Source organism: Camelus dromedarius, chromosome 16, assembly GCF_036321535.1.
Source record: "Camelus dromedarius isolate mCamDro1 chromosome 16, mCamDro1.pat, whole genome shotgun sequence".
NCBI classification, from domain to species: Eukaryota; Metazoa; Chordata; class Mammalia; order Artiodactyla; family Camelidae; genus Camelus; species Camelus dromedarius.
In genome coordinates this window covers 166228-191682 of record NC_087451.1, presented here as the reverse complement: position 1 = coordinate 191682, position 25455 = coordinate 166228, and the positions used below count along the sequence as shown (strand labels likewise).

Sequence of the window (25455 nt, the reverse complement as noted above, 5' to 3'; positions counted from 1 at the left end):
GGACAGGTCGGCCCACGATCCGAGTCTGAGCCTCAGTTTTCGTATCTATAAAGTAAATATAACATCGGTGCAGCTCACAGGATTGCTGTGATGAGCCAATAGGGTGTTGTGCTCAGTGCAGGGCCAGGCACATAGGAAGCATTCGATACAGTTTAGCAAGTGTTAGTATTAATATCTGTATTAGTATTTGCATTAGATTAGCATAAGCATTAGTGTTAATGTTCATATGATTTTGTGACCCTCCTAGCTCTCAAGGAGGCTTTATATCTTACGGGCTTTGGTTGTTTTCGGATTCTTTGTTCTTCCATAGTGTGCGCAAAGAACCTGGGATGTTATAGCCGCTTGGTAACTTGCTGCTTACCACAGGTAGCTATGACTCGGAGACCATGGAAGTCATACCTTGAAAGCTTCTTTATTTCTGGGGAGAAAAATTCAGTTTCACAAACTACTGTGCATGCCTATAAATTAAAAAAAAAAAAAACAGGCAGTCCTAAATGGCTCTGGGGAGATAAAAAAAAAAACACTACCAGGGTTATTTTTTTTAAATGTTGATATATTTTATTTAATATCCAAAATATTATCATTTCAACATGTAATCAATAACATTATTGATTAGATATTTCACATTCTCTTTTTTCATTCTAAGTCATTGAAATATGGTATATATTTTAATTTACAGCATACCTCAATTCAGACACAAAATTTTCATCAGAAATAATTTGATCTGTATTTAGATTTCATGAAATTTATAGTTGAAAAATAGATTTACATACCCAAATTGTTCTAAACATGCCTAGAAGTTTTCTAGCAACTGAACTGAGTACAAAAAAAAAATTGTTCCTTTACATATTTACATACACATTTATAAACCTGGCTCATCTGTTTTAGAATAATTTATTTGACTTTGAGTTAAAGACATATCTGCCTGAAAACTATATCCAACTTAAATAAATTCACTAACTCTAATTCAGAAGGGTATTGCAAAATCGAAAAGCAGCACTAAATCTATCAATAGCAACAAAAAGTTCATCAAACTTTTCTTGTAGTTTTTACAGCCAATTTACATGCACTGTCAATTAAAACTAAAATCTTCTACATATTGACTTAAATTAGAAAAAAGTGTAGAATCAACATTGATTTGTATTGTAAAGTTTCCATTTCAATATAAATTGTCATACCTGTTAGCTAGTCACAAATATGCTATTCCCATCTCTGGAGCTTCAAATTTAGCCTGCTCATATGTAGAGTGATATTGGTGAGAAAACATTTTTGGTTATTGAGCATTTGACAGGCATTTTTTTAAACACATGTATTTTGTGGTATAGTTCCTGTACAGTAAACTACACATATTTCAGATGTATAATTTGATGAATTTTGTTCAATGTATACACCAATGAAATAACTACCACAGCCAAGATAGCTAACATTTCCATCACTCCCCAAGAGGTGCAATTTTCGACTTCCCAATTTACCCCTTCCCACCCCCTTTACCCCTGGTAATCATAAGTTTGTTCTCTATGTCTGTGAGTCTGTTTCTGTTTGTAGATAAGTTCATCTGTGTCCTTTTTTTCTGGGCTATTTTTTAAAGGTTTAACCTGAGTCCTTTAAAAGAATAGTAGAGATACAGATCTTTAGATTTGGAAGGAAGCCTCCTAGATCCCTTGTCTAGCCCTCCTGTACCAGATCCTTCAGTAATTGGCCTAAAAGAAAAAACCCCAAAGTACCAACTCATGACATCAGATTAACGTAGGATAGATCTGCTCCTTAAGCACAAATGGACCCTCAGATTTTGATCACTGCTTCACATTGCTATTTGCTTGGTGCCTGAGGGGAAGTTGTGGCTGCCACAGTTGGACAACATTATCTCCTCTTGTACCTCAACTTCAACTGGTCTGGGGGTGAGCCAGCAATTCTTTCTGGTCAACTATTTTAAGGTGCACAAGTGAGTTCCCAGGAGATAGTGCTTAACTTATTAGCTATAAATTGAATGCTTTTGCTCTCTGGTCCAGTTAAAACAGATGAAAGACTAAATGTGTAACCTTGATGACTTATACGATCCATCTGAGCCTGCACCCAACCTTCTTTTACATGTAGCTGATGTCCATCAGTTCTACTAGGCTCAGATCAGCTTTCAGCTCCTTCAGGGAAACTTTTAGACGCAAGTGTAGACTGGGTCACTTTCCATGTGCAAATTGCCCTGACTTGATGGTTTAACAGGATTTTTTTACTTTACGATGGTGCCAAATCAGTATGCATGCAGTAGCAATGATACTTGTAATTTTGAATTTTGATCTTTTCCCAGGGTAGTGATGTGCAAGACGACACTCTCTCTTGTTGCTGGGTGGGGCATCTCCGGGTTCGCCCCGCGATCACCAGGGAAAACAACCAATATGCTGACAACCACTCTGTACCCATCAGCCATTCTGTTTATCACTTTCAGTACACTATTCACTAAATTACAACAGATATTTAATACTTTATTATAAAACAGGCTTCGCATTAGATGATTCTGTCCCACTATAGGCTAACAGAACTTCTGAGCAAGTTTAAGGTAGGCTAAGCTACGATGTTCAGTAGGTTAGGCGTGCTAAATGGATTTTGACTTAACCATATCTGCAACTTGTGATGAGTTTCTCAGGATGTAACCTTGTGCTAAATTGATGAAAATCTATATTCCAATAGCATCCTTTGCAAACCTCTGTTAGGGAAGTTAACATCTCGTATATAGTTACAGATTTACTGCTTGGTCCCCACCAGCCTACAGAGACTCTCTCTTTCATCTTCGTATTTCCAATCCTAGAACACTGCCTCCCACACCATAGTTGCTTAAGAAATGTTGGGTGAAGGACCCAATTTGCCTAATAGTGGCAAAGCCCTGCCTTCAGCTCTGCCATCCCACTAGCCTGCCAGGGATCCTGAGATACTATCTCAAAGAAAGTCATCCACCCATTTAAAGACTATAACGGGCTAAATATTAGTCATCCAAATATTATTTTCTCATTGAGTTGCCTTAACAAATGGCAAGAACAGATGGCATTCAAGGCATGTTGTCATTATAAAAGTATGAAAATGTTATTTGGTTTTTTAAAAAACCTTTAGAAAGAACTCGCACATTGACTGCAGTCTATTTTGAGAGGAGCCCTAAGAAAGCTGGTGTGGGGGGAAACACTGCTTCGACTCCCCCTCCCCTCCCCCACCCCACCCTGTTCAGTCTTGCTGCATCATCGGTTTTCCACAGTGGCCCTTTCCTTTCTGTAAATATGATAAACTGTCAAAGTTGAGTTCGGAGACAAGTTTGATTTTCTTTGGTTCTAGGACGAAAGGAAGCATAGCTACCATGGAGATTCCCAGGGTTCCTCTTTTTTACAAGCGTTAATGAAATTTTACTATAAAGTTAAGGCAATGGAGAGAAGGTAGCTGTGATCAGTTTGGATTTGCTGTGGTGCCAGGAACTGAAATTTAGAGTCAGGGACCCTGACCTCATAAATGTCCCTGCCCATGGAAGTACACGACATCTTCCTTGCAGAAAAGTCCCAGCCAGCAATTTTCAGCAGAAAGCTAAGCACTAAGATCAATAGAGCAATATTTTACAAAATTCAATTTATCAGAAGATTTGACGCTTTAAAGATGATGGAATGGCTTATTTATTGGCAATCATGGAAACTTCAGGAAGGTTTGGTGCAGTGAATACTAAAGCCCGAAGTTGATTTGAAATTTCCTGTCCTTGAAAGAAGACAATGATGGAGAGTTGCTTTTGAAAGCTGAATCTCAATCCAAACCTTCCCAGCAGTGGTACAAACAAGCCAAGATTCTGAGCCAAAATGAAAGTGTCATTTGCAGTGAGTTTTAACTGCTTCTACCAAAATCAAAATCAGAAAGAAACAAACCCAAAACCAGTATATCTTTACAAGTGGGTACAGCTTACAAAAATATTAGTCTTTAAACTTTATCCCTGCCAACCTTCTCCCAAATGAAGTTGAAATAAATATCAGGTAAAACTGACAACCACTAAATGCAGTGTGGTACCCTGGATTGGATCCTGGAACAGAAAAATGACACAAGTGGAAAATCTGATGAAATCCAAATGAAGTATGAAGTTTAACAATTTCTTAATTGTGATAAATGTAGGTTGGTTATGTAAGACGTTGGCATTAGAAAAATCTGGGTGGGGGTATATAGGAACTCTCTGTACTATCTTTGCAACTTTTCTGTAAACCTAAAATGATTCCAAAATGTAAAGTTTATTTAAAAAGTGTAAGGAGATCAAATCCAGAAATCACTGAGGATGAGATGTGAAACACAAAAAGAATATGAGGCATGGAATCCATCCAAAGGCACAAATATGGAGTGCCCCTCTCCTGTTATCAGCTGTCCCTGTGGTTAAGTTCTTAACCTACTTGAACCTCAGTTTTCTCATCTCTGAAAACAGGCATAATTAAACCCTCTTCATGTAATTATCATTATGATTAAATGATCGAACATACAAAAAGAACTTGCAGATTGTAAATGTTCACTGCACACTTGTGGAATTAAGCCAAAGTCCAAGATAAAGTAAGTGTCAAAAGCCAAAGAAGAGGTTTTGTTGTTTTTTTTTAATAGTGGAAAATTCTCACCAAGCCATCTCCCCTGATTTCTGGACAACCAAAAAAGTCTCATTTCAAGGATGGGGAAAGTTGAAGGGCATTGCCAATGTTGTCCATCAGGGACCTCTGGCAAGAATTTTCATAAAGTTGAATTTGACACAATCCATTTCTCACCTTAAGTCAACACTTGCAATTAATGTATTACTATTTCAGTCCTCTGATTAATTGAAAAGTCCTTTTTAGACAAATTTATTTTCAAATTACTTAAATTAACAGCAACCTGACCTTCCTAGGTAAGTTCCTCTACAGATAAGAATTGCCTCAAGAGAAAGAATCCTGATTCTGTTTGTAACTTATTTTTTTCTTATCTTTGGTGTTGGAGAAATAAATTGAAAATAAGCAAAAAATAAGCAAACTGACATATTTCTTTATCTCCCCATCTCCTTTGAAATAGATTGTCCAGCACATTAAATGTTAGTTAAGGAAAATACAGCTCAGAGAAGTTAAGCAACCTGCCCAGCATCACTCAGCTAAGAGCAGAAGAGTCAGAACTTGAACCTGTCTCCTCTGTGTCACCTGTCTACTCCACTGGAGTCAAGGTGAAGAATATTGGTGGAACTTAACTTTCCTACCTGGTTTTTCCCTCCAAAGCCCAGCTTCCCAGCATGGTTGAGTGGTTTGTGAGGGGATCATCCACTCCTGCATGGAGACTTGTGATATTTATTCCATCTACTTCTATATTTAAAACCAAATATGTACCTTTTTGCCCTTGAAATCAAGCAATTCCAGCAAGCCTGACTATACTCTATAACCTTGCTCTTAAAGGAGCTATCTCAAGGTTAGAGTCTATTAAAGAGACAACCCCTGGGCTGAGTTACCCTTGCCCCCATCACTGTAAAGTACCTGGTTATTCCTACACGGCACAGGCAACCCCAAGTCAGCATGAGTTCCCAGCATCCTTTCTTGCTTCCAGGCCTGGGCCCTGCACCATTTTGCTGTTTAGCTCTCCTGATTTTCTATTGAGTCCCGTTCACTATATTTAAAGGATCCCCTGCCTTTTCAGCCTGGGTTTCACACTTGGTACTGCTTACCCAGTAGAAACCTCCACTTCTCTTTTCAGGTGTGATGTCAGGGCTCTCAGACTATATACTCTTGACTTCCCCAGGTATCCATTTTTCTGTCTGGCTTGAGCCATCTTAACCCTCCAAACCATACCCCAGAGCCCTCCCAGGTTCCTGACTTTCCTGCTGGATTGCCTGAGCCTAAGACACACACACACAAACACACACACACACACACACACATACTCACACACACACACACACACACAGCTGCCTGACTTGCAAGCACTCATTAGCATTAAATGCCAAGTTTCAGGAATAACCAGCCTTCTTGTTACAAGTAAATTGGAGATTGCTGCATTAATGCAGTAATGGAAACGTAATAAAGGAATTTATTGTCCCTGAAAGACACTGTCTGCCACACAAACCCCATGGGGGATCTCCAGAGAGTAAATACAGCTCCGTGCCTCTAATTCCTCTGGTCCATGATTATCTCAGGAGGACTGTGACCCCGCAGTTCTCCCTATTAAAAGTGTATTTCCTCACAAAATGAACTGTGCTTTATTGAATTGCATCATTTTGATCACTGGAAATTGACATATTGGGCTCATTAGCCAGGAAGTTGGATAGTTAATTTATGAGGTTTCCTCAGATCCTATCCCAGACCACTGAGGGAGCTAAACAACCCATGGTGAGCTGCAAGAAAGTTACTCCGGCAGAGAGAGGTGCATTGTATACCTCTCATTACAGAGATAATGAACAGAAAACTTCCCTGGTGCAGATCCCGCTTCCCTCCCTTTCTCGCCCCTCCCACCTCAAAATGATTTTGCTTTATTGCAGCCCCATACCATTTGATGGGCACAGTCTTATTCTGCTCATTAGCACCATTTTTCGTTTAAAATGCTTCAACTGCTGAGATGAAAAGGCGATCTGAGTCTTTGCCTTTATCTTTAATATTTAAAACTGTTCACACAACCTTTTAAAAATCAAATATTGATGATGCCACCTGTTGTTCTTCAAAGTGGAGCAATTATACTGCAGGCCCTTCCCGGCGAGCCTGTCTTTATTAGAAATGAAAATGGGGATGTTAAGGAGGCATTTCTTCCCCTCTCCACGGCCTCCCCCTTCCGCCTAGGGTGGGAAAGCTGAGAAGAGCATTCGGCTCTTATTAAAGAAAAGCGCTGAGGCAGCCACCCGAAAACACCTAGTGGGCGGGCTGACAAGGGACAGGCAGATGCAAGAAGCATCCTCAAAGTCGAGTCTGCAGAGTGGTGCGGCCCCCTTGAAACTATGTAGCTTCCGAGGCTCTCAGTCAGTTTGCCCACAGGAGGCGGCCTTCCTTCAACCTACATTCCTGGGGAAGAGCGGTTCCAGGCGCGGGAGTGGTTCCACACTGCCCCCTAGTGCCTGTTCCCAGAAGCTACGAGCATCGTGCCGTCCTCACCTGCATTCAGCCTTATCTAACCTAGGACAGGCCATGTGCCAAGGACCAGGGATATTGAGGTGAACAAGACACGCAGCCTGTCTTCAAGCTCCTCACAGTCCTTGGAGGGGAGAAATACATAGGCAGATAATTACAAAGAAATGTGTATATGTTATTACGTATGAGAAATTTCATCACCAACACTGCAGAGCCTCAACAGAGAGTAAGTGATTTGGAAAGATGAGAAAGGGCTTTGCAAGCAGAGGAAAGGAGAGGAAGCGCGGGGACTGCCGTGTCACTACAAGAGTGTAGGCATGAGCAATTAGGAGACGAATGTAAGTTTAGTTGAGATAGTGTGTATCAACTTTAAAGATGCACATGTCTTTTCATGTTTTAACATCTTTGGGGGGATGCCTTCTATAAATGGTGATGAGATATCATTTTATTCATAGTATTTTCTCTTTTCATGTTGGGACATGAAATCATGGTGCATTTTACAAATCTATGGCTTCTGAGGTTTGAGGAAATGCAGTAAAATAAGGGCTTAAATTAGTGGCTGGGGGAGGGGTGTGGAAAGGAGAGGACAGCCTAAAATAAAGGGACAGAACAAGATGAGGTAATGTGGAGGCAGAGTGAAGGGGACAGTTCATAGAGGCTTTTAGGAGGTAGAATTTTCTTGTAAGTGTTGAATGGTTGCAAGTCAGAGACAAAGAAGAGGAGAGGTCCTCTGTGGAGTGTGTGTCTATAAACAACTGGAAGAAACTAGTAAAAATGGGCTTTGCTGTGAGTATTTCAGATTATTTGACTATAAAAAAGGTGGGTGGGGTTGCATAACAGAAAAGCGCCAGAGATGACCTGATTGGATGGAAATCCGCCCGGGTTTTCAACGGAATCGGATGATGCAAACAGGACAGGGAGGGGTGTAGGAAAGAACTGGATGATTTCTTTTTGGCCTTCTGGGTTTGAGATTGTCTTCTGCTAATAGTAAACCGGAGCGCAGCATTGCCTTTCATTTGCTCTAATTCATCTGGCAAATATGCTCCTGATAACAGCTGCGTTGATTGTACAAGTAAGTTTTGAGCCATTCAACACTTTTGTCATGGATGCGATTGAAGAGTACCATTTGCTTCCCCATGCTGGATACACAGTAAGCTGATTTTAGGATCCACAATAAAACTCTCCACCCCCATGGCGCACACACCCCACCACCTTCTTTCAGTCGGCATTTCACTATATTAAGGACCCAAGTTGGCTGATGTAACTGTTGCTTTAGAACCATGAAATCGAATATCAGTTGCCTAAAACTGAGCCATGTGTTTCTGAGATTTTGGTTATTGCAGTATTTATCTTCTCATCCCTAAGGTGAGATTCTAGCTGGTGCTGCCAGCTACTTAACCATCTCTTTTGGGCTGTTATTGGTTGTTGTTTTTAGATTTTATTCCTATTAGTAAAGACTGGGAAGAGTTGGAGAAGAGGGTTGGCAGGGATGGCAATGGTGTTGGTAGTGGTGACAGGCATTACAGAGGAAGGAGAGAGCAGGGGCTTACTCTGATATAGAAATATGGCAAATCAGAAGAATCAGAACAGTAGAACACAGCATGCCAGCAGGAAATTATTTTTTAAGAAAAGTTCATTTTTCTAACATAATTTCACATTATAGTGAAAAGAGTGGGACAGACATGCACTCAAACCCTTCCTACTTTGCTTGCTGGCTGAGTGAGCTGGACAAGTCACTGACCCTCTTAGAGCCTGAATTTCTTTATTTGTAACACAGACAAACTCACAGCTTTTGCTAAAAAGTAAGGACCTGTCACACTCTGGCCTCAAGACACCCAGGGTCACCCCCACTTTGGTTGCTCCTGTTCCAGTCACTCCAGGAACGCTGACTTGTCCCTTCTTCCATTCCCTTTCCTTGTCTTGGGTTTTCCCATGCCCAGGGCTTCATTATCCTAGCTCTCTCTAGATATCCACACCCTACTCATTGCCAAGGTTCGTTTTGGATGCCAGCTCCTCTGGGAAGCATTGCTGGCACTGCTGAGCAGGAATCACCATTCCCTCCTCAAAGCCAATGTAACAGCTCCGTATGCAGTCCACACGGGCCCTTTCATATAGACTGTCTCTGACACTTCCAGCTCTGCGACCTATTTACCCTCGCTGAGCCTTAGTTGCTTCATGAAAATGGCGATAATAAAAATATCTGCTTCCCAGGGCAGTGGCCGGGATCAAGTTACTAATGCATGCACAGCAGCAGACACACAGAGCTCGACAGACAGTAGTGAGGATGATGTGGCTGAAGTAGTAGATCTAGATGTGACCTCGAGTCAGGAAAATTTCATTTCCTTGGCTACTTGCTCTAGAAAGGACGCATGCTGTTTCTAGAAATTGGTGTCTTTTTTCACAGTCACCCCTCACTTGTTAGGGGCTGCAGAAGTAAATGGCAGCAGTGATGAATCCAATAAAGTATGTGCCTCAGAGGTGGAGTCCCATTTGGGTTTCAGTTGTGGATTATATTTACTTATCAGCCAAAGACCCCAAGTCGTTCCTCCATGGCACAGGAAATCTCTGTTCCACTTGCAGAGCCACTGAAAAAAATTCAAAGCACAGGAAAACTGTGCAACAATGTGAACACACAGTCGTTAACTGAAAGACGAAGAGCTTTGATGAAGGTAGAATAAACGACCTTCGTGTTGGGAAGAGAGGATGTCTAATCCTGGGATGGCAGCACCTGGGAATTCTTCCATGAGCTCTCAACAAGCACACCTGTGAGCAAAAGTTGTCCCACCTTCATGTCATTTAATTTCTCAGCTTATTTCATGATTTTCAGATCCAGCCAGCTTCTTAGGAGGAATATTAAGAGGTTTACAGTTTAGATAATGGGACATTATATATTCTTAGTAAATAGTACAAGGCCATGCATTACTGAGTTTCAAGGTTAGTAGATTCTAAGCACCAATACCGGCAACTGTCATTTGTCTGCTCTCATGCATGGTTGCCCCATAAAATTTACTATATGAATCACAAAAAAGAAATGAGGAGGGGAGACAAAAAGAGAAAAGACAAACCTGAACAGGGAGCTGTGTATTTGGGTGGGAAACAGATCCAAGTTACTGATAATATATTCCTGATTTATTCCTGGGGTGTTTAACGGTCCTCAGAGTCTAGCATCTCCAGCATCTGCCCAGTTGGCCCACCCCCTCATACAGGAAAATGAGGGAGAACAGATTGGGAAAGAAGACTGACCAGGCCATACCGTCCAATATGGTAGTCACTCACCACATGTGGCTACTTAGTACTTGAAATATGGGGAGTACTTGAATATTCCTGAATTGGAATTTGCTTTGAGTATAAAATACATACTGATTTCAAAGACTTATTATGAAAAAGTAATGTAAAACATCTCGTTAGTAATTTTTGTTTAGGTTTCATGTTGCAGTAATATTTTAGATATATTGGGTTAAATGAAATATGTTCTTGGTGTTAACTTTACTGTCTTATATTTTTTTAATGCAACTAGTAGAAAATTTAAAGTTGCAAATGTAGCTTGCTTTCTATGTCTATGGACAGCTGCTCTAGACTAGCTCGTTGGCCCATATCATAACTATTGTACCACAGCCAAGATTTAGCATCAGATGTGATTGTCCACAGAGTACCTTATTTAATTTTAAAAAGTCATTTTGTTTATTCTTAAAATTCAAACAATACAAAAGAGTACAAGATGAAAAATGAGTCTTGCATCCCCTGCCCCCTCTTTTTCTGATCCCTCTTGGTTTCTCCCCCAGAGGCAAGCATCATTCACTCTAGTGTCCTGTACACCCCTCCAGAGGCACTCAGGGCCCCACGCTCTTCACTACCCCCTGTCGTCTCGTGCCTCCCTGCCTCACTCATTTATGTTACCTGCTGACCACTGTGGGCATTTGAATATGTCCTGGATGGTGGCAGCTCAGGGTAGACAAGAGACCATGGAGGAAAGAACACTGTGGGAGATAAATGTTAAATAATTGCATACAAAGACTTGAGGAATGAGCAAAGGGACTTAGTCTCTAATTATCCTCCAAACATCTGCTCTTTCTAATTTCTCTGAAAAACTAGCATCAAGGATTCTAACATGACCAGTGGGAGCAGGAACGCCCATGTGGGGGCGTGTTAGGAAGGTGATCTATGTGCTATGCCAGTGCCTATGTGCCGCTGTGTCCCACCAGGCTCCCCTTAGAAGGCATTTTCCTCTTTGGAGATCAAATAACTGGAGATGGAGAGTTAGTTGCCTAAAGCTTTGTGATCAAGGATTGAATTAAGTGACATGAAGGTGGAAATAACTCTTCTAAGCCAGGTTTTAATATATTAATTAAGGTGGCCTAACCTTGAATTTTCACAGTTTCAGGATAAATGGTGGCCTGAAGATGAGTCAATGTATAGCCCACTCTATATATTTAGAAAGAGCTTTTATGCTGTCATCTTTATAATTAGCAAAGTAACTCCTTAAGGCATGGAGGATGGGGAAAGGATAAAGAAAATTACTCTGTATTACCGTGCCCCCCACCCTCAGCCTTGACTGTCAGACTCCATTCAAGTAAGCATTAGGGCAGCCTGGAAGAAGACAGTGGCAGTTTCCCGAGTCCCACAGCAGACCTGCCGAGTACATCTGGGGGTGGATTTGGGACCACATCGAGATCTAGTGCTCAAAACATCATCTCCTCCATCACTTTCCAATAAATAGAAACCGAGCATTGTTCAGGTGCTAGGGATACAACAGGAAACAGGAAAGGTAAATGCAAACTCAATCTAAGCTCGATTTGAGCTGGTACAGATAACTAAGGTGGTTTTCCATCCCACTAGAGGAGCAGATAGTTCCATAGGGGCAGTACTGCTGGTCAATCAGCTGATGCCACCTTGATTCTGGTCACTCTATCCAACTGGTCACTCATTAGAGAGTCAAAAAGGTTGGATACCAATGACAACCAACAATGAGAGGCTTAGCAAGAACTCTTCAGGCCCTCAAAAGCCTAGCAGGCTAAGGTTAGAGCAGCGTTCTTGTCCAGCTAAGGGAATGGGAGAACTAACCCTGAAGCCAAAACTGAACCGTGCTGCTGCAGACGAAGTGTTAAAGGTGCTGTTAAAGGAGACGTGAAGCACAGTGAAGCAGAAAGAGGCCAACTTTGAAATCAGACAGTTTGCACCCAAACCCTGGCCTTTTAACCCACTAGCCGTGTGACCTGGACAAGCCACACAACCCTCTGTATGTCAGCTGTCTCATCTGGAAAATGGGAAGATCACGCCTACCTTGCAAATTTTGTGTATGGATTTAAAATATTCATAAATCACCTAAGGAGACATGCAAAGCAAATTATTACATTTAAATTTTGTTTATAATTTTAAACCATTAGAATGATATTAAATTAATAACGTCATTGGTTGGCATCAGTGGCTCAATAAACAAGTAATAGGTAGGACTCACATCTGGAAACCTCTATACCAGGGCTACGGTGGGAAAACTCATTCCAGACACCTCTCTCTGGTGTTCCCTCACTGGTCAGATACTGGGCAGGGCTGGGGTGTAGATGAAGGGCTTCAGTACCAACAAGTATATGAGGCAAGAACATGCCCAGCCTAATGCCAGCCACCTGCCCATGGTCCCCTTGAGAACGATGGACGGTAAAGAACATTCTCTTTATATAGCCTACACCTTTGTGCATCAGGCAACATCCTTCACACCTACTCTCAATTCCTCTTGGCATTACCATCAGCACCAGTCATGTTCAAGAGATGGTTTGCTGCAGTGGAGCTGCCTAGCACCCCTGAAGGGTTTAAACTGAAAGGTACCACTTGTTATTTGAAAAGTCAGTATTACCATACATAGGTTCAATTTTTATCTTCATAATAATAATAGGATTTGTATAATAATAAGCAGCACTTGATCATTTCATCTGGTTTTTCAACGTTGACTCCAAAATCCTAGTCTCTTCACATAGGAAGAGCAGAATGATTCAGGTGGCTGGAACAGCGAGAGATGGGTAAACTCAGCATTCCTAGGGAAGAAACCACTCCCATCCCTGCAGGATTAAGAGTAGTGGGTAAGATCTTAAAAGTACTTCCTCAACTCCTATGCAGTTCCATCTCTGATCATTCAAAGCAGATCATTCTGGTCCAGTTCCATTTTCTTCCTTACCCACATCTCAGTCACTTCCTTTGTAACTGCCCCAACCCAGGAGCTACAAATATTTATTTTCTCTTCCTTTTCAAAGCTACATTGCAAAAATGCCTGCTCCTAACCCTCCATATCTATGCTTTGCCTCCACATCGAATCCCCTCTATTTCTACTCAGTGCTCTGAAATCTGCACAGCAGAAAACATCTGGGCAAGCACTGAGAGGGGCTCTCCAGCCCAAGACGGGAATCGATGAATGACATCATGTGAGCAGCATGTCCAGATGTCAGGCTGAATTTCTCCTGGTTTTCTGTGTGTTACGGTATTTGTGCATCCACATGCTCGGTATTCCAGCAATTCTCACTCTGGAGTCAGGAACCTTGTGTTCCCTCGGTGTAAAATAATTGAAAGGATAAGCAAAAGAAAAACAGGAAGAGGAGATGTGCTTCACAGAGCAAGAAACAGAGTTAATAGGTTGATTTCTAGCCTTGGGTCTGCTGCTTACTTGTTGTACAAACTTAGATATGTCTCTCAACCTCTCTGTGTCCCTGTTTCCTGTTTTATTGAGTAAAAGACTGGGCTTGATTATCTCTGAAGTTCTTTTAACTCTAGAATCCATACCACCCTAATTTTGTCAGTCTATATATGTGCTATACTGAAGTGAGGCCAATAATTTGACTCCAGTTGTTTCTGCCACATTGTGTGTTCTTGCAGTGGTGCCACTGGAGTGCCTTTATGAGCAAGCAGGCCACTCGGTTTTTGCATTCAGCCTTTACAAATCAGCCCTTTGGCAACTTGAGCTACTACTCTGTAGGAAACCAGAATAAACGGTGTTGTTAAATCTTTTAGGCTGACTAATTACATTCAAAGAAGACCTATTACACACCTCAGCAGAGCGGTCAGAGACACATTATAGGAGAATTCGGCTGCAAAGGAAGGACACCTAATTTATATGACATGATTGTCCAACCTTCTTCACTAATCCCTCTAGGCACTGAGCCAACGTTATGAACTCGGCCACCCAGTTGCTAAGCCAACACTAGGACAGGCAGGTATGAACCACTTCTCAACAACCAGCAAGCGTGGGCTGGGATTCCTCCTGCTGCCCAGGGTCTAGAAATCCCCAAGGGTATTCAGGCCAGGCCTGGCCAAATTCAACCCAATATGGTGCATCTGTGGGGACAACATAGTTGGGCTTTAAGAGGTTATCCCCAATCCCAAAAGCTACTTATAAGCTAAAAGATTTCCCCAACACTCTTTCTGCCAATTTCTGGCCTCTTCTCTTTTATGAGCTGTAGAATTTGGAATCAAACAGGCCAGGGCTAGATTCTGGCTCTGCTAATTTCTAACTGAAGAGCTTTAAGTAGAGCACTGTAACCTCTTTAAGCCTCCATCTCCTCCTCTGTAGAATATGAATAATAATGCCTTCCTCACATGGGCAGTGCAGGCACTAAATGAAGACCCTAAGTGCAAGGCCTCGCACCTGGCAGAGACACCATAATCGCTGCTGTGTCATAGATGTTAGGTCTGCAGCCATCAGCCCAATAAGTTCACTCAAATTATAGTAAAAGACAATCCTCTGAAGAAGACTGTATCCTAAAGGCGAGAATGCCAGCACTCCCATGTAATGAATGAGCAGGGCCTCTGCCAGCTTCATACAGAAGAATAAATTAAAAAGCCACTATTGCTTTTCTAAAGATCAGAGTCACTGAGAAATGGAGTACAGAATCTTTATGGCAGCTTGGAAGTTGTCTTTTAAGACAGTGGGAAGACCATGAGTTTTGGGTCATAACGAGTTCTTTTGAGTTCTAGGCCCCTCACTTGCTCCTTTATAACTTTGAGCAGAGTCTTTAGTCTATCCATGTAACTCATTGTCTGATCCAAAAAACTGACGTGACATCTGACACATAGTAAGTCCTCAAAATTTGTGGGTGCCCTCCACCCCGCCCCTCCCAGCCAACCGTGCTGAGAATGGAAGTAGCTCTGGTGTGTCAGGTTTCCTCTCCAAAGCTCCATTCGCAGTGCTACATTTCCATGTAAGCTGTGGGGAGTTATTTCTGAGTATTTATAGGAGATTTTGGTCAGACTGCCTTGAGAGAGAATATAGTGGAAACCTCACAGAAGCTTTGTATCACACGAAAGATGTAACTACTTATTGAATCTTTTGGAATTTCTGAAGGTAAGGTTTACTCAAGCTTAGCTGTCCACAAGAAAAATTAACCTTACAAGTGCTATCTCCATTAAACAAAAAGATGATCAGTCTGTTTATTTTGTGAATTGGGTCTTTTAAAAAAGGTACACCTCCTGTTTTTTTTTTTTTTTTTCCCAATCTAGTAATAGGAAGTTTGACAACATAAGTGACTTACAGCAGAATCATCTCTGAGGTCCCATGCAAACTCAAGGATAAATTTACCTTTTTGTGCATATAGCTTTTGACAAAAAAAAAATTGTTACTTTACAATTGTTCAATAACTCAGATATACATTATTTCAAACTGGCTCTCCTCCCATATGACTGAGGTTTTGAGAAAAGTTTTAGTATAGCTGACTTTTTAATTTATATGATATAGAAAATATATATATATACACCTTTTACATGTATCAACCTGTTATGAGTGGTATCAGCACAACTGGATAAGAGCTGTCTGAGCAAGATGTAGTAAAGAAAGCAAGTGGGACTTGGAGATAAGTATGATGGTTAATTTTAGGTATTAACTCAGCTGGGCCACCGTATCTGGATATTTGGCCAAATGTTATTCTGGATGTTTCTCTAAGAATATTTTTGGATAAGATAAATATTTCAATCAGTGGACTTGGAACAAAGCAGATTGCCCTTCGTAATGTCGGTGGGCCTCATCAAATCAGTGGAAAACCTGACTAGAACAAAAAGAATGGCCTTCCCAGAACAAGAAGGACTTCTGCAGTAATTGGCCTTAGGACCTGCACTACACCATCTTCCCTGGATCCACAGCCTGCCAGCACATCCTGCAGATTTTGGACTTGCCAGCCTCCATAATCATGTGAGCCAATTCCTTAAAATAAATCTCTTTCTTATGTATATACTCACCATATTTACTCTGTTTCTCGGAGAACTCTGACTAATATAATAAGTAATCTCAAACACCCTGAACTCTGAACCACTGTGGGATTCCTATACTGTCAATGTATATTTGAAGAAAACATTGAAGAAAGCATTGTTGGGTAATTAGTTATGTATCTAATAATTCCCAGTGGCTAAAAGTACAGGCTGTAGAGCCAGAGATCTGTGGGGTCAGGCTCTGGCCTTCACTGATGGGATGTTTGCTTCAGGACAGGAAAGCACCCCAGAGGCCAAGGAGGCTAGGTATGCGGCGGCGGCGGGGGGGCCTCCACTCTGTGCAGGCTTAGCCCCATAGCTCCCTATCCAAGAAGAAGCAAATGGCGTGGGTCTAAGTACCACACTGGGTTTGGTGCTGGGTTTGGTGAGGGAGAAATTGTGAAGATTAATTAAGTTCAGGTTCAGTACTAAGCACCATATCTGACACCAGTTAAGGATTCAAGCCAAGATGCTGACTGTTATAAACAGGATGTTACTCATTTTTAAAGAATGAAAATTCTCCTTACCTTAAAAACACACAGGCTGAATTTATCTCCCTGTAATACAGCAGTGTCAGCAGAATGAAAGAAGAGGCGAGTCCATTAGTAAGAGGTCCCGGCTAATCACAAGCTGCCACAAAGCACTTTATCTGCTATACAAGAACAGCCAATTTTACAAAATGAATAAACTGGGGTAAAGTTTTGGCTTTGCAAAAGAACACATTGCTTTTAGACAGTTTCAAGTTACCAAGATGGTATTGATTGACATACAGTCTTGACAGGCATATCTGTCTGGAGTGTCTGTTACCACTTCCCTCAGTGCATATAGCTCTACCCAGTCTTAAACCAGGGTCAGTGTCTGCAGATGAGAAAACCAAGGGACTTCCCTAACCTCCAGGTTTCTCCAGGCCTCCTCCTGGGATGAACTTCAGCAGCCTAGTATCCTTCCTAGTTCTCTATTTTCCTGAAAAAGAACCCTGCTGCCTCTGGAACTGTCTAAGCCCTGCATCTACAGCCTGGAGAGGAAATGAAAATCCCCAACGTATTTTGCATCTGAAATGAGATCACATCAAGATCATTAGACTTGGAATCTGAAGACCTGGGTTTGCCACCACTGCCAGCTGTTTGATTTTGGACAAGTCACTGAGCATTCACCAACCACGCTTTCTTCTCTCATTCGTAAATTGGGCATCACATCTCTCATCTCATTTTGCAGTGAATTAAAATATAACAAAAAGAACTGTGAGGCGCCAGAGGCAACCTGGATACCGCCCATAGCTTCAACTTCATTCAGCTCTGTTACCTGGCCTGCATAATACAACTTTTTGCAACATGCTGTGTGCCAAAGTAGTTCATTGGGAACACTGTAATTAGCATTACAGGTAGAATGACACTGCTGCAATGTTAATTACTACAGTGCAGATGTGCCATTAGATATTATACATAATGTTGTCAAGCCTTTATTTTTAAATTGAAGTGCAACAAACCATACCCTGGCTACACAGCTTTTTTTTATTAATATAAATTAATGTTATTTCGGTGTCTGGAGGAAGGGTGGAGGGGAAAGGGTTCTTCCTCTAACTGTAAGAACATTTAGGCAAATGGTGGAATTTCAGATGGATTCTCCATAACTTCCTTACCTCACTCTTGTCTCTACATAATGGAGATGTGAGCTCCAGGAGGGCATGGACCATGCCTCGTTTACTCACCACACTATCCCCAGCTCCTAGCACATAGTCAGACGAATGAATGAATGAAATCAGAGCCATGTAAGCAGAAGGAGTCTGGAAGAATGGAGCAGAAGAACTAGAAGACACAATGATTTATTCCTGATTACCCTGGTTTCGTGTTTGCTTCATGGCCTTCAAAATGACCTTGGATGCTTCCCACATCTGGAGCTTTAAAATAAGAGGCAAATGAATCATTGCAATGCAGAAGTCAGTCAAAGTTCTTTACTGTGACTTTTAGAAAGCAACACTGTATTCCACCAGGCTGTGGGAAGTGGCTGAGATCAACACAGTTCCCTCAACATTAGCTGGGCACCTGCACATTGTTGAAAGTAAAGGAATCATTACATGTATTAATTCTCATGAAAAAAAAAAACCCATGAGGGAATTTTTTCCCTAGTTTTTATGTGTGTAAAATACACATCTTAACCATTTTTTCTTGTACATTTCGGCAGGATTAAGTACATTCACATTGTTGGGTAACCACCACCCATCTCCAGAACTCTTTTCATCTTGCAAAACTGAAACTCTATACCCACTAAACAGTAACTCCCATTCCTTTCTGTCCCCCAACCCCTGGCAACCACTATTCTATTTTCCATGTCTATGGTTTTGACGACTCTAGGTACCTCATGTAAATGGAATCCGTTTACATTTAAAGTAATGACTGACAAGGACAGATTTACTTCTATTATTTTGATATGCATTTTCTTTATGCTTTATACCTTTTTAACCCCTCATTTTCATGGGGGAAATTTTCCTACCTCTATTTTACAGTTAAGGAGACTGAGGCTTCAAGAAATTAACTGAACTACCCAAGATCACCAAGAGGCCGAATGGGACTCTTTTGACCCAAGAATCCTTGATTCTTCCTTCTACTATGTGCCAGTGTGTTTTCTAAGTACTAGAATAATGCAGACAAGCATAGGACATGGTCCCTGCCTTGCTTCAGTGGGCAATAATTTTCTTAGGAACATTAGGTAGACACATTGAAAGGAGTTTTAGAAGTGCAGGGAGGCCCAATATACTTGCCCACAATATATATAATACATTTATATATATGGGGCAGAGCATATGGTCCTATAAGAATTCGAAGAAGCTCCTGGTATCCTGCCTGGCACACCGTGGGTGCCCATGAGTGTTGCTAGTTGAATCTCATGATTCCATCCTCAGTCTCAATTGAAGAGAGTTGGAGATCCAGCCCTGGTCTGTAGGACCTACTCCCCACAGCAGATGGATTTGGCAGTGGATAATAAGAACTGTAATAATGTGTACACCATTTGACCCAGAGTTTGCCTAATGAAATATCTCGAGACTAGTAAAAATGTTTATCCTTAAGAACATTCACTGCAGTATTTTTTTATTGAATGAAAGGTTTTTTAAATTCCATAGTGCTTTCCAATTTTCAGGTTTCACACGGATATTTCATATAATCCCATAATAACCTTTATTTTTTCCCTAACCCTGAATTCCCCTCCCCCTTCCCCTCTCCCCACTGGTAATCACTAGTCTGTTCTCTGTATCTCATTGCAATATTGATCAACAATAGTGAAAAAGTGGAGGGGTTGTAAAGATTCAGCAATAAGTTATGTATTTTTACAGTGGAATATTGTAAAGACGTTTCAAAGTGCTACTGCTATTCCAGATAATCTGGAAATATTCATGTGACTAAAAAAATATATATTTATTATATACTACTATATAAATGGTATATAATAAACATTAAATATAGTGTGTATAATATTATTTAATATACTAAGTATATTAAATAATAAATATATAAATGTGTATATATATATAAATGATTATATATAATAATACATTTGTATGTAATCATATATATGCATGTGAAAATCATTTATTACCATACAAATAAAATGATTTCATTAAAATCTGGGTATATATATTTATTATGGCAAAGAGTTTATATATCAAATATTAGTAGTGATTATTGGCTAACTTGGAATTGTGGCTGATTTTTATTTCCTTGAACTGTTCTGTATCTTCCTAACTACATAAAATGCCTATATATTATCTTAATAAGTAGCAAAAATAAATTTTAAAGATGAATGCAAAGTCAAACACAAACCTACCTCTAACTATTTTACTGCAAAGAAAGTCATAACTTGGGACATGAAAAGAAGACAAGCTCTCATTATCTCATACTGACTAAATACACATTTATTTGAGACTGGAGAAAAAGAGGAGAGTCTTTGATAGGGCTCATTTGATTGTAAGAAGTAAAGAGCTTAAGAAAAAATAAGTTGATTTGTAAGGTGTGAAGAAGCATCAGAGGAAGTCCAGCCCAGGCCTCACGAAGGGAGTGGAACAAAGAGGTGCAAAGGATCTCTGAGGGTGAAGTAGTTAGTCTCTCCAGTTCTCTTTCTCTCTCCACACGGTTTCCTCGGTCACTGTTGGCAGATCTGGTTCGCTCTTCTCTCTCTCTGGTGTGACTTTCCAGCTGCTTAGCAGTTTGACTGTCTGAGCCCCATGTGACTTTCTAGTTCAGGTACTCAACAAAGACTGTCCAGAATTTCTGTTCTTAGTTCCAGACTCACAGGACAGAGATGATTGACTACTGTGTATCAGTTAGCTTTGCTATATAACAAATGATTCCAAAGCTTAGGGACTTAACAACCAATTTTTTAGCTCCCCAGCCCATGGGTCTGTGGGAAGTTCTCCTAGTCTGGGCCAAGCTAAGCTGATCTTGGCTGGGCCAGTCAACTGGTGGAGCAGCCATGGAATGGCCAGTCTAGGATGGCTTCTCCTGGGATGGCTCTCCTCACTATGGTGTCATCCTCCAGCGGGCTAGCCCAGGCCTGTTTGCGTGATGATCTCGTTTCCAAAAACGAGTAAGGATGTGTGCAAGGCCTCTAGAGATTTAGCACATTGTATCCACTGTATGCTATTGGCCAAAACAAGTGACAAGACCTGTCCAGATTCAAGGAGTGGAGAAATAACCAACCCCCTATCTTGGTGGGAGCAGTTACAAAGTCACGTTAAAGTAGTGCAGTTACAGGGAGGGGAAGAACTCTAGCCATTTTTGCAATCTGCACATAGTCTGCCGGGGACCCAGGCTGACACAGGCTCCATCTTGTAGCTGCACCACGTTTGCACATTTTCACATTGCCCCCTTGATTGACGTAGCAGGGGAAGAAACAGACTGGAGAATTGTGCATAAACTTTTCACTGTTTCAGCCTGGAAGTGACACTTGTCATGTCCCCTCATAGCCCGTGGCAAACATCAGTCACACGGGCTTCACCTTACAGCCAGGTGGTGCAATAACGAGTCAATGGAGTATCTGGTGAGCATTGTTGTCTCTGCCACAGGGAGAAACCTACAGAACTAAGCTAACTGATCAATCACAAGACTAGTGTCAGAAAGGTGGAGGGGCACATAGGCTAATGCTAAAGAGCAAATATATGAAAACCACGTCTGATGAAGGTATCAGAAATTATGTGAAGCCCTCAAGGAAACCGTAGGGTTGGGCCCAAAGGAGTCAGAGTAAGCAGGTAGAAAATCCAAGTAGCTCTGCAATCAGTAGTCCAGAAGCATCCCATCCAGACCCAGTCGAAGTCTTCCTTAAGCTTTCAGTCTGCTCCTGGAGCTGAGTCAACCCAGGAGACTAAGGCAATGGGGTCACAGGTAGGAATCAGCATTCTAATATCTAGTGTTGAGAGGTGCTAAGGAAATGAAACTAATCATCAAGTTCAAAGAGAAAAGAAGGAAAAGAAACCCCAAGCAGTAACGTTAAATGCTTGCAGTGCCTAAAGCAAGATGGAATAGGGAGTGAGGGGCAGGTCTGGGAATCTGTGGAAGGGGGAGCTTGTGTGAATCTCTTTAGCTTCACATTGAGGCCAGAAGCTGTGGAGAAGGATCAGAGCTCTCATTCTGTGCAGTGTCTGGTTGCAGGGGTGACAGAAGGACCTAAACCAAGACACACCAGACTGCATACTTGAGTCTTCAGACCCAAGCCTCAGTCTCCCACTAAGGTTTCCTCCTATTCACCCATTTTAGTTTCCTTGTCTCTCCTTTGGCCTTTGTAGCATCTCATCCCCACTAACCGCTCTTTCCAATTTCTCACACTTGAGATCTTTATATTCCAAATAATTATGATAAAAGGACAAGTTAATTTTTCATAAGATGCAATGCCCAAAATATTAGTCATAAGTGATGAGGTCTCCTTTGAGTTCCTACCTCAGATTCCTGAATGATAATGTGGCTTATGACTCACAGAAAGTACCACAGAGGCCAGGTAGAGCAGGAATGCCCTCTTCAGAGGCTGTCATTCCCTGCTCCACATGTGGAATCAAACCAATGTCTTCCTATCAAAAGGAAGCAAAAGCATTTGTCTAGGCACCAGCCAGGTTGAGTGAGAAATTGTGAGAAACGGAAAGAGGAGAGCCTTGTCTGACCTGCTTTCCATTGCCTTGTAGGTCAGTGGGACCATGTACAACACTGGAAGACACGTATCCCTGCGCCTGGACAAGGAGCACTTGGTCAACATATCAGGAGGGCCCATGACATACAGCCACCGGCTGGAGGAGATCCGACTGCACTTTGGGAGTGAGGACAGCCAAGGGTCGGAGCACCTCCTCAATGGACAAGCCTTCTCTGGGGAGGTAGGTGAGGTTATTGAAGTACTATGGGTAACTGCCAATTAATACAATTTGGTGCCAATTAATACGATTTGGTGCCTATTTATATCCAAGGTGAGATAACATATGGAAAGACTGCTCTTGAATCTATAAAATAAGAAGGTCTGTGCCTCCTTTCTCCATCTGTCTCTTGCGAGTTGACATGGAAGTTTATAATGAGGTTCCAGTGTTTTCCAGGGAAGACCACAATGAAACTTCATATTTCCTTCTGAGATGTTGATGCAGCTCTCTTGTGACTACTGCCCTAAGAAATCGCCAGAGCATTATTTCAACCCTAAACCCTCACCTTTCATGTACATCTTCATTTATACCTATCTGGGCAATCAGCCTCCTCTATGTCAGATATGATCACACAGATTCCGTAATTATCCCTCCTGGTAGAATGATGAGTCTAATTTGCACAAAACTTTGATTTATTGTTATATATATATCAGGCAGCTAAATAGGCTGACTGAGTTTCTACAGAATGGAAATGTCATCTTGTGCTGCCATTAATGGTGAGTGTCACTATGTGCCACCATCAACCCATACAGAACTCAGGCCAATCAGAGAGCCAAACCAGAGCTTCAGTGATGGGGTAAGAGCCACAGCTTAAACAGGTATCATCTGGGTTATGACACTTGACACGCAGAGTGTAGTTAATTTGACCTGTTTTACCTCTCTTGTATTTTGAAGGTGATTATCAAGTAAGAGTCAGCAATCCTTATATGCTAAATATCCTGCAACTAGGTTTCTGTTTAAGAGTCCTCAATAAGTCAAGAAGGCTTTGAAATAACAATTATGTATCTCATTATTGATTTGGTCTTTTTAATATATTTTTTAAATTTTTTATATTATTATTTTGGTGGGGGGAGGTAATTAGGTTTATTTAATTTTCAATTTTTTTTTTTACTAATGGAGGTACTGGGGATTGAACCCAGCACCTTGTGCATGCTAAGCATGTGCTTTACCACTAAGCCATACCCTCCCCCACTTTTTAAATGTTTTTAATCAACATCATGTTTAAACCTGGCATTATTTTTATATAGTAAGGCCACACACTGAGAAAGAGATCCATAAGCCTAACGAGTCCAGTGGCCAGATTTTAATGATTGTTCAAAATACGTCAACTGAGAACCTACCTAGGCACTCTGCTAGTTACCAGGATACAGAGATTTAAAAAAAAAAAAAAAAGATAGAGCTCCTACTGCAGAGGAGCTCAAAGAATGCAATATCAAAATCATTAAAGTATAATGTCATGCTATAATGGAGATGTACTAAGGCCCTGGCTAACTCAAAGGAAGAAGTGACAAATTTTACTTGAAGTGTTCAGGAGAAGCTTCACAGAGGAGGTGCCCCTTTGAACTGGGCTGAGAAAAGAGCAATGCAGAACAATTTTAAGAGTGTTAGCTTTAGGGTCAAAGAACCTGAGTTAGTACTCCTACTTTGACACATACTAATTGTGTAAACTTGAGATGGTTACTTGATCCTTCTAAGGCTAAGCTTAGACACTTCTCTAGGTTGTTTCAAAAATTAAGTGGGATGAAAAATGCAAGGAGCACTGGAAGTATTCAGTAGTTGATGGACAACAAAGGTAAAACAGGAAATGAGGGACAGCAAAAACCAAGGAGTGTCAAGGGAAGCAGCACATGGGTTTCATCTGTGATCTATTAGTAATGGCTGCATAGAGGGCAGGGTTGAGCAGGACTAAGAGTTTCCTTCCTGGATCTGCAGGGAAAATGCTGGGAATGATTAGGGATGTCTGCCAAAGGGACATGGAAATGTAATGGAAGATGTCAAGGAGTTGCAGACCCTGAACTAAAGTATAGCAGGGAATATGATGAAAGGAGGGGAAAAACTCATGAACTGAGAGAGACTGGGGACTGCCAGTCTGAACTAGAGACTATCCAAATTAGATAAACTCTTCCTTTTTAAATATGTATTTTAAGATTTGTAATTATTTTCTTTGTTGACTCATTCATTTATTTGCTGTTATTTTTTGTTTGTTTGTTTCTCTCCCCTACTGAACTATTAAACTCCAATGCCTATCACAATATTGTCTCAGAATAAAAATAAATTTATGAATGAATTTATTAAATGAATGAGGAAAAATATAGATGGTCAGTAGGCTAAAATCTTAACATTGTAGAATTTCTTAAAGTTGCTTGTTTCTTCAATATGTGGTAAGGGTGCTTTGTAACTTGTATATAAACTACAATTTTGGAGTAAATGAGAGCTTCCAAAATCCTTAAGGGAAACAGATAACAATTTGATCACTTGATGTATTAATTTTCCTAGACCTACCCCAGACCACAGGTATCAGTTGTTCCAAAGAATCTGCATTTTTAAAGCTCTCAGGCGAGTATGATGGTTAGGTTTGTGAAGCACTCCCTCAGTAGTACATTATTAAGTGTTCCCAATAAAGCAAGCATTTAAACAGATTTGCAAATCAGAATTAAACGGGGAACATTGCCAAAATATTTTCATTGGAATCTTCTCCCAAAGCAACAGAATCAGTCTCCAGAGGTGGGGTCCAGGCATACACATTTGTAAAAATTTCTCCAAAAGAATTTGGTTAGTGCCCACTATGTCAATTTCAGCTCAGATTCTGCTTGAACTATCCCAGTTTTCTAAATGAGAGGACTTAATCAACAGAGCCATACTGCACAAAAATTTTAAAAGGTGCAACCAAGGTAACTGCCCCCTGGAAGTGGCAAAGCTAGGGTCCCATTTAGAATAATGGGATTTGGAGAGCAGCTTCTCAAGCAGAGTAACCATGCACCCATCTGTTGCTCCAAGACAAGACTA

General features: G+C 41.1%; 1 protein-coding gene across 3 annotated transcripts in view; it reads left to right on the top strand.

The window, feature by feature from the left end:
* CA10 (carbonic anhydrase 10) overlaps positions 1–25455 on the top strand; it is a 529816-nt gene that overhangs the window by 399186 nt on the left and 105175 nt on the right. For all 3 annotated transcript variants that reach the window (XM_031468110.2, XM_064494943.1, XM_064494945.1), the window contains exon 5: positions 22447–22632. In XM_031468110.2, coding sequence (XP_031323970.1) covers positions 22447–22632 — 186 coding nt within the window. The remainder of the gene's footprint in view (positions 1–22446; positions 22633–25455) is intronic.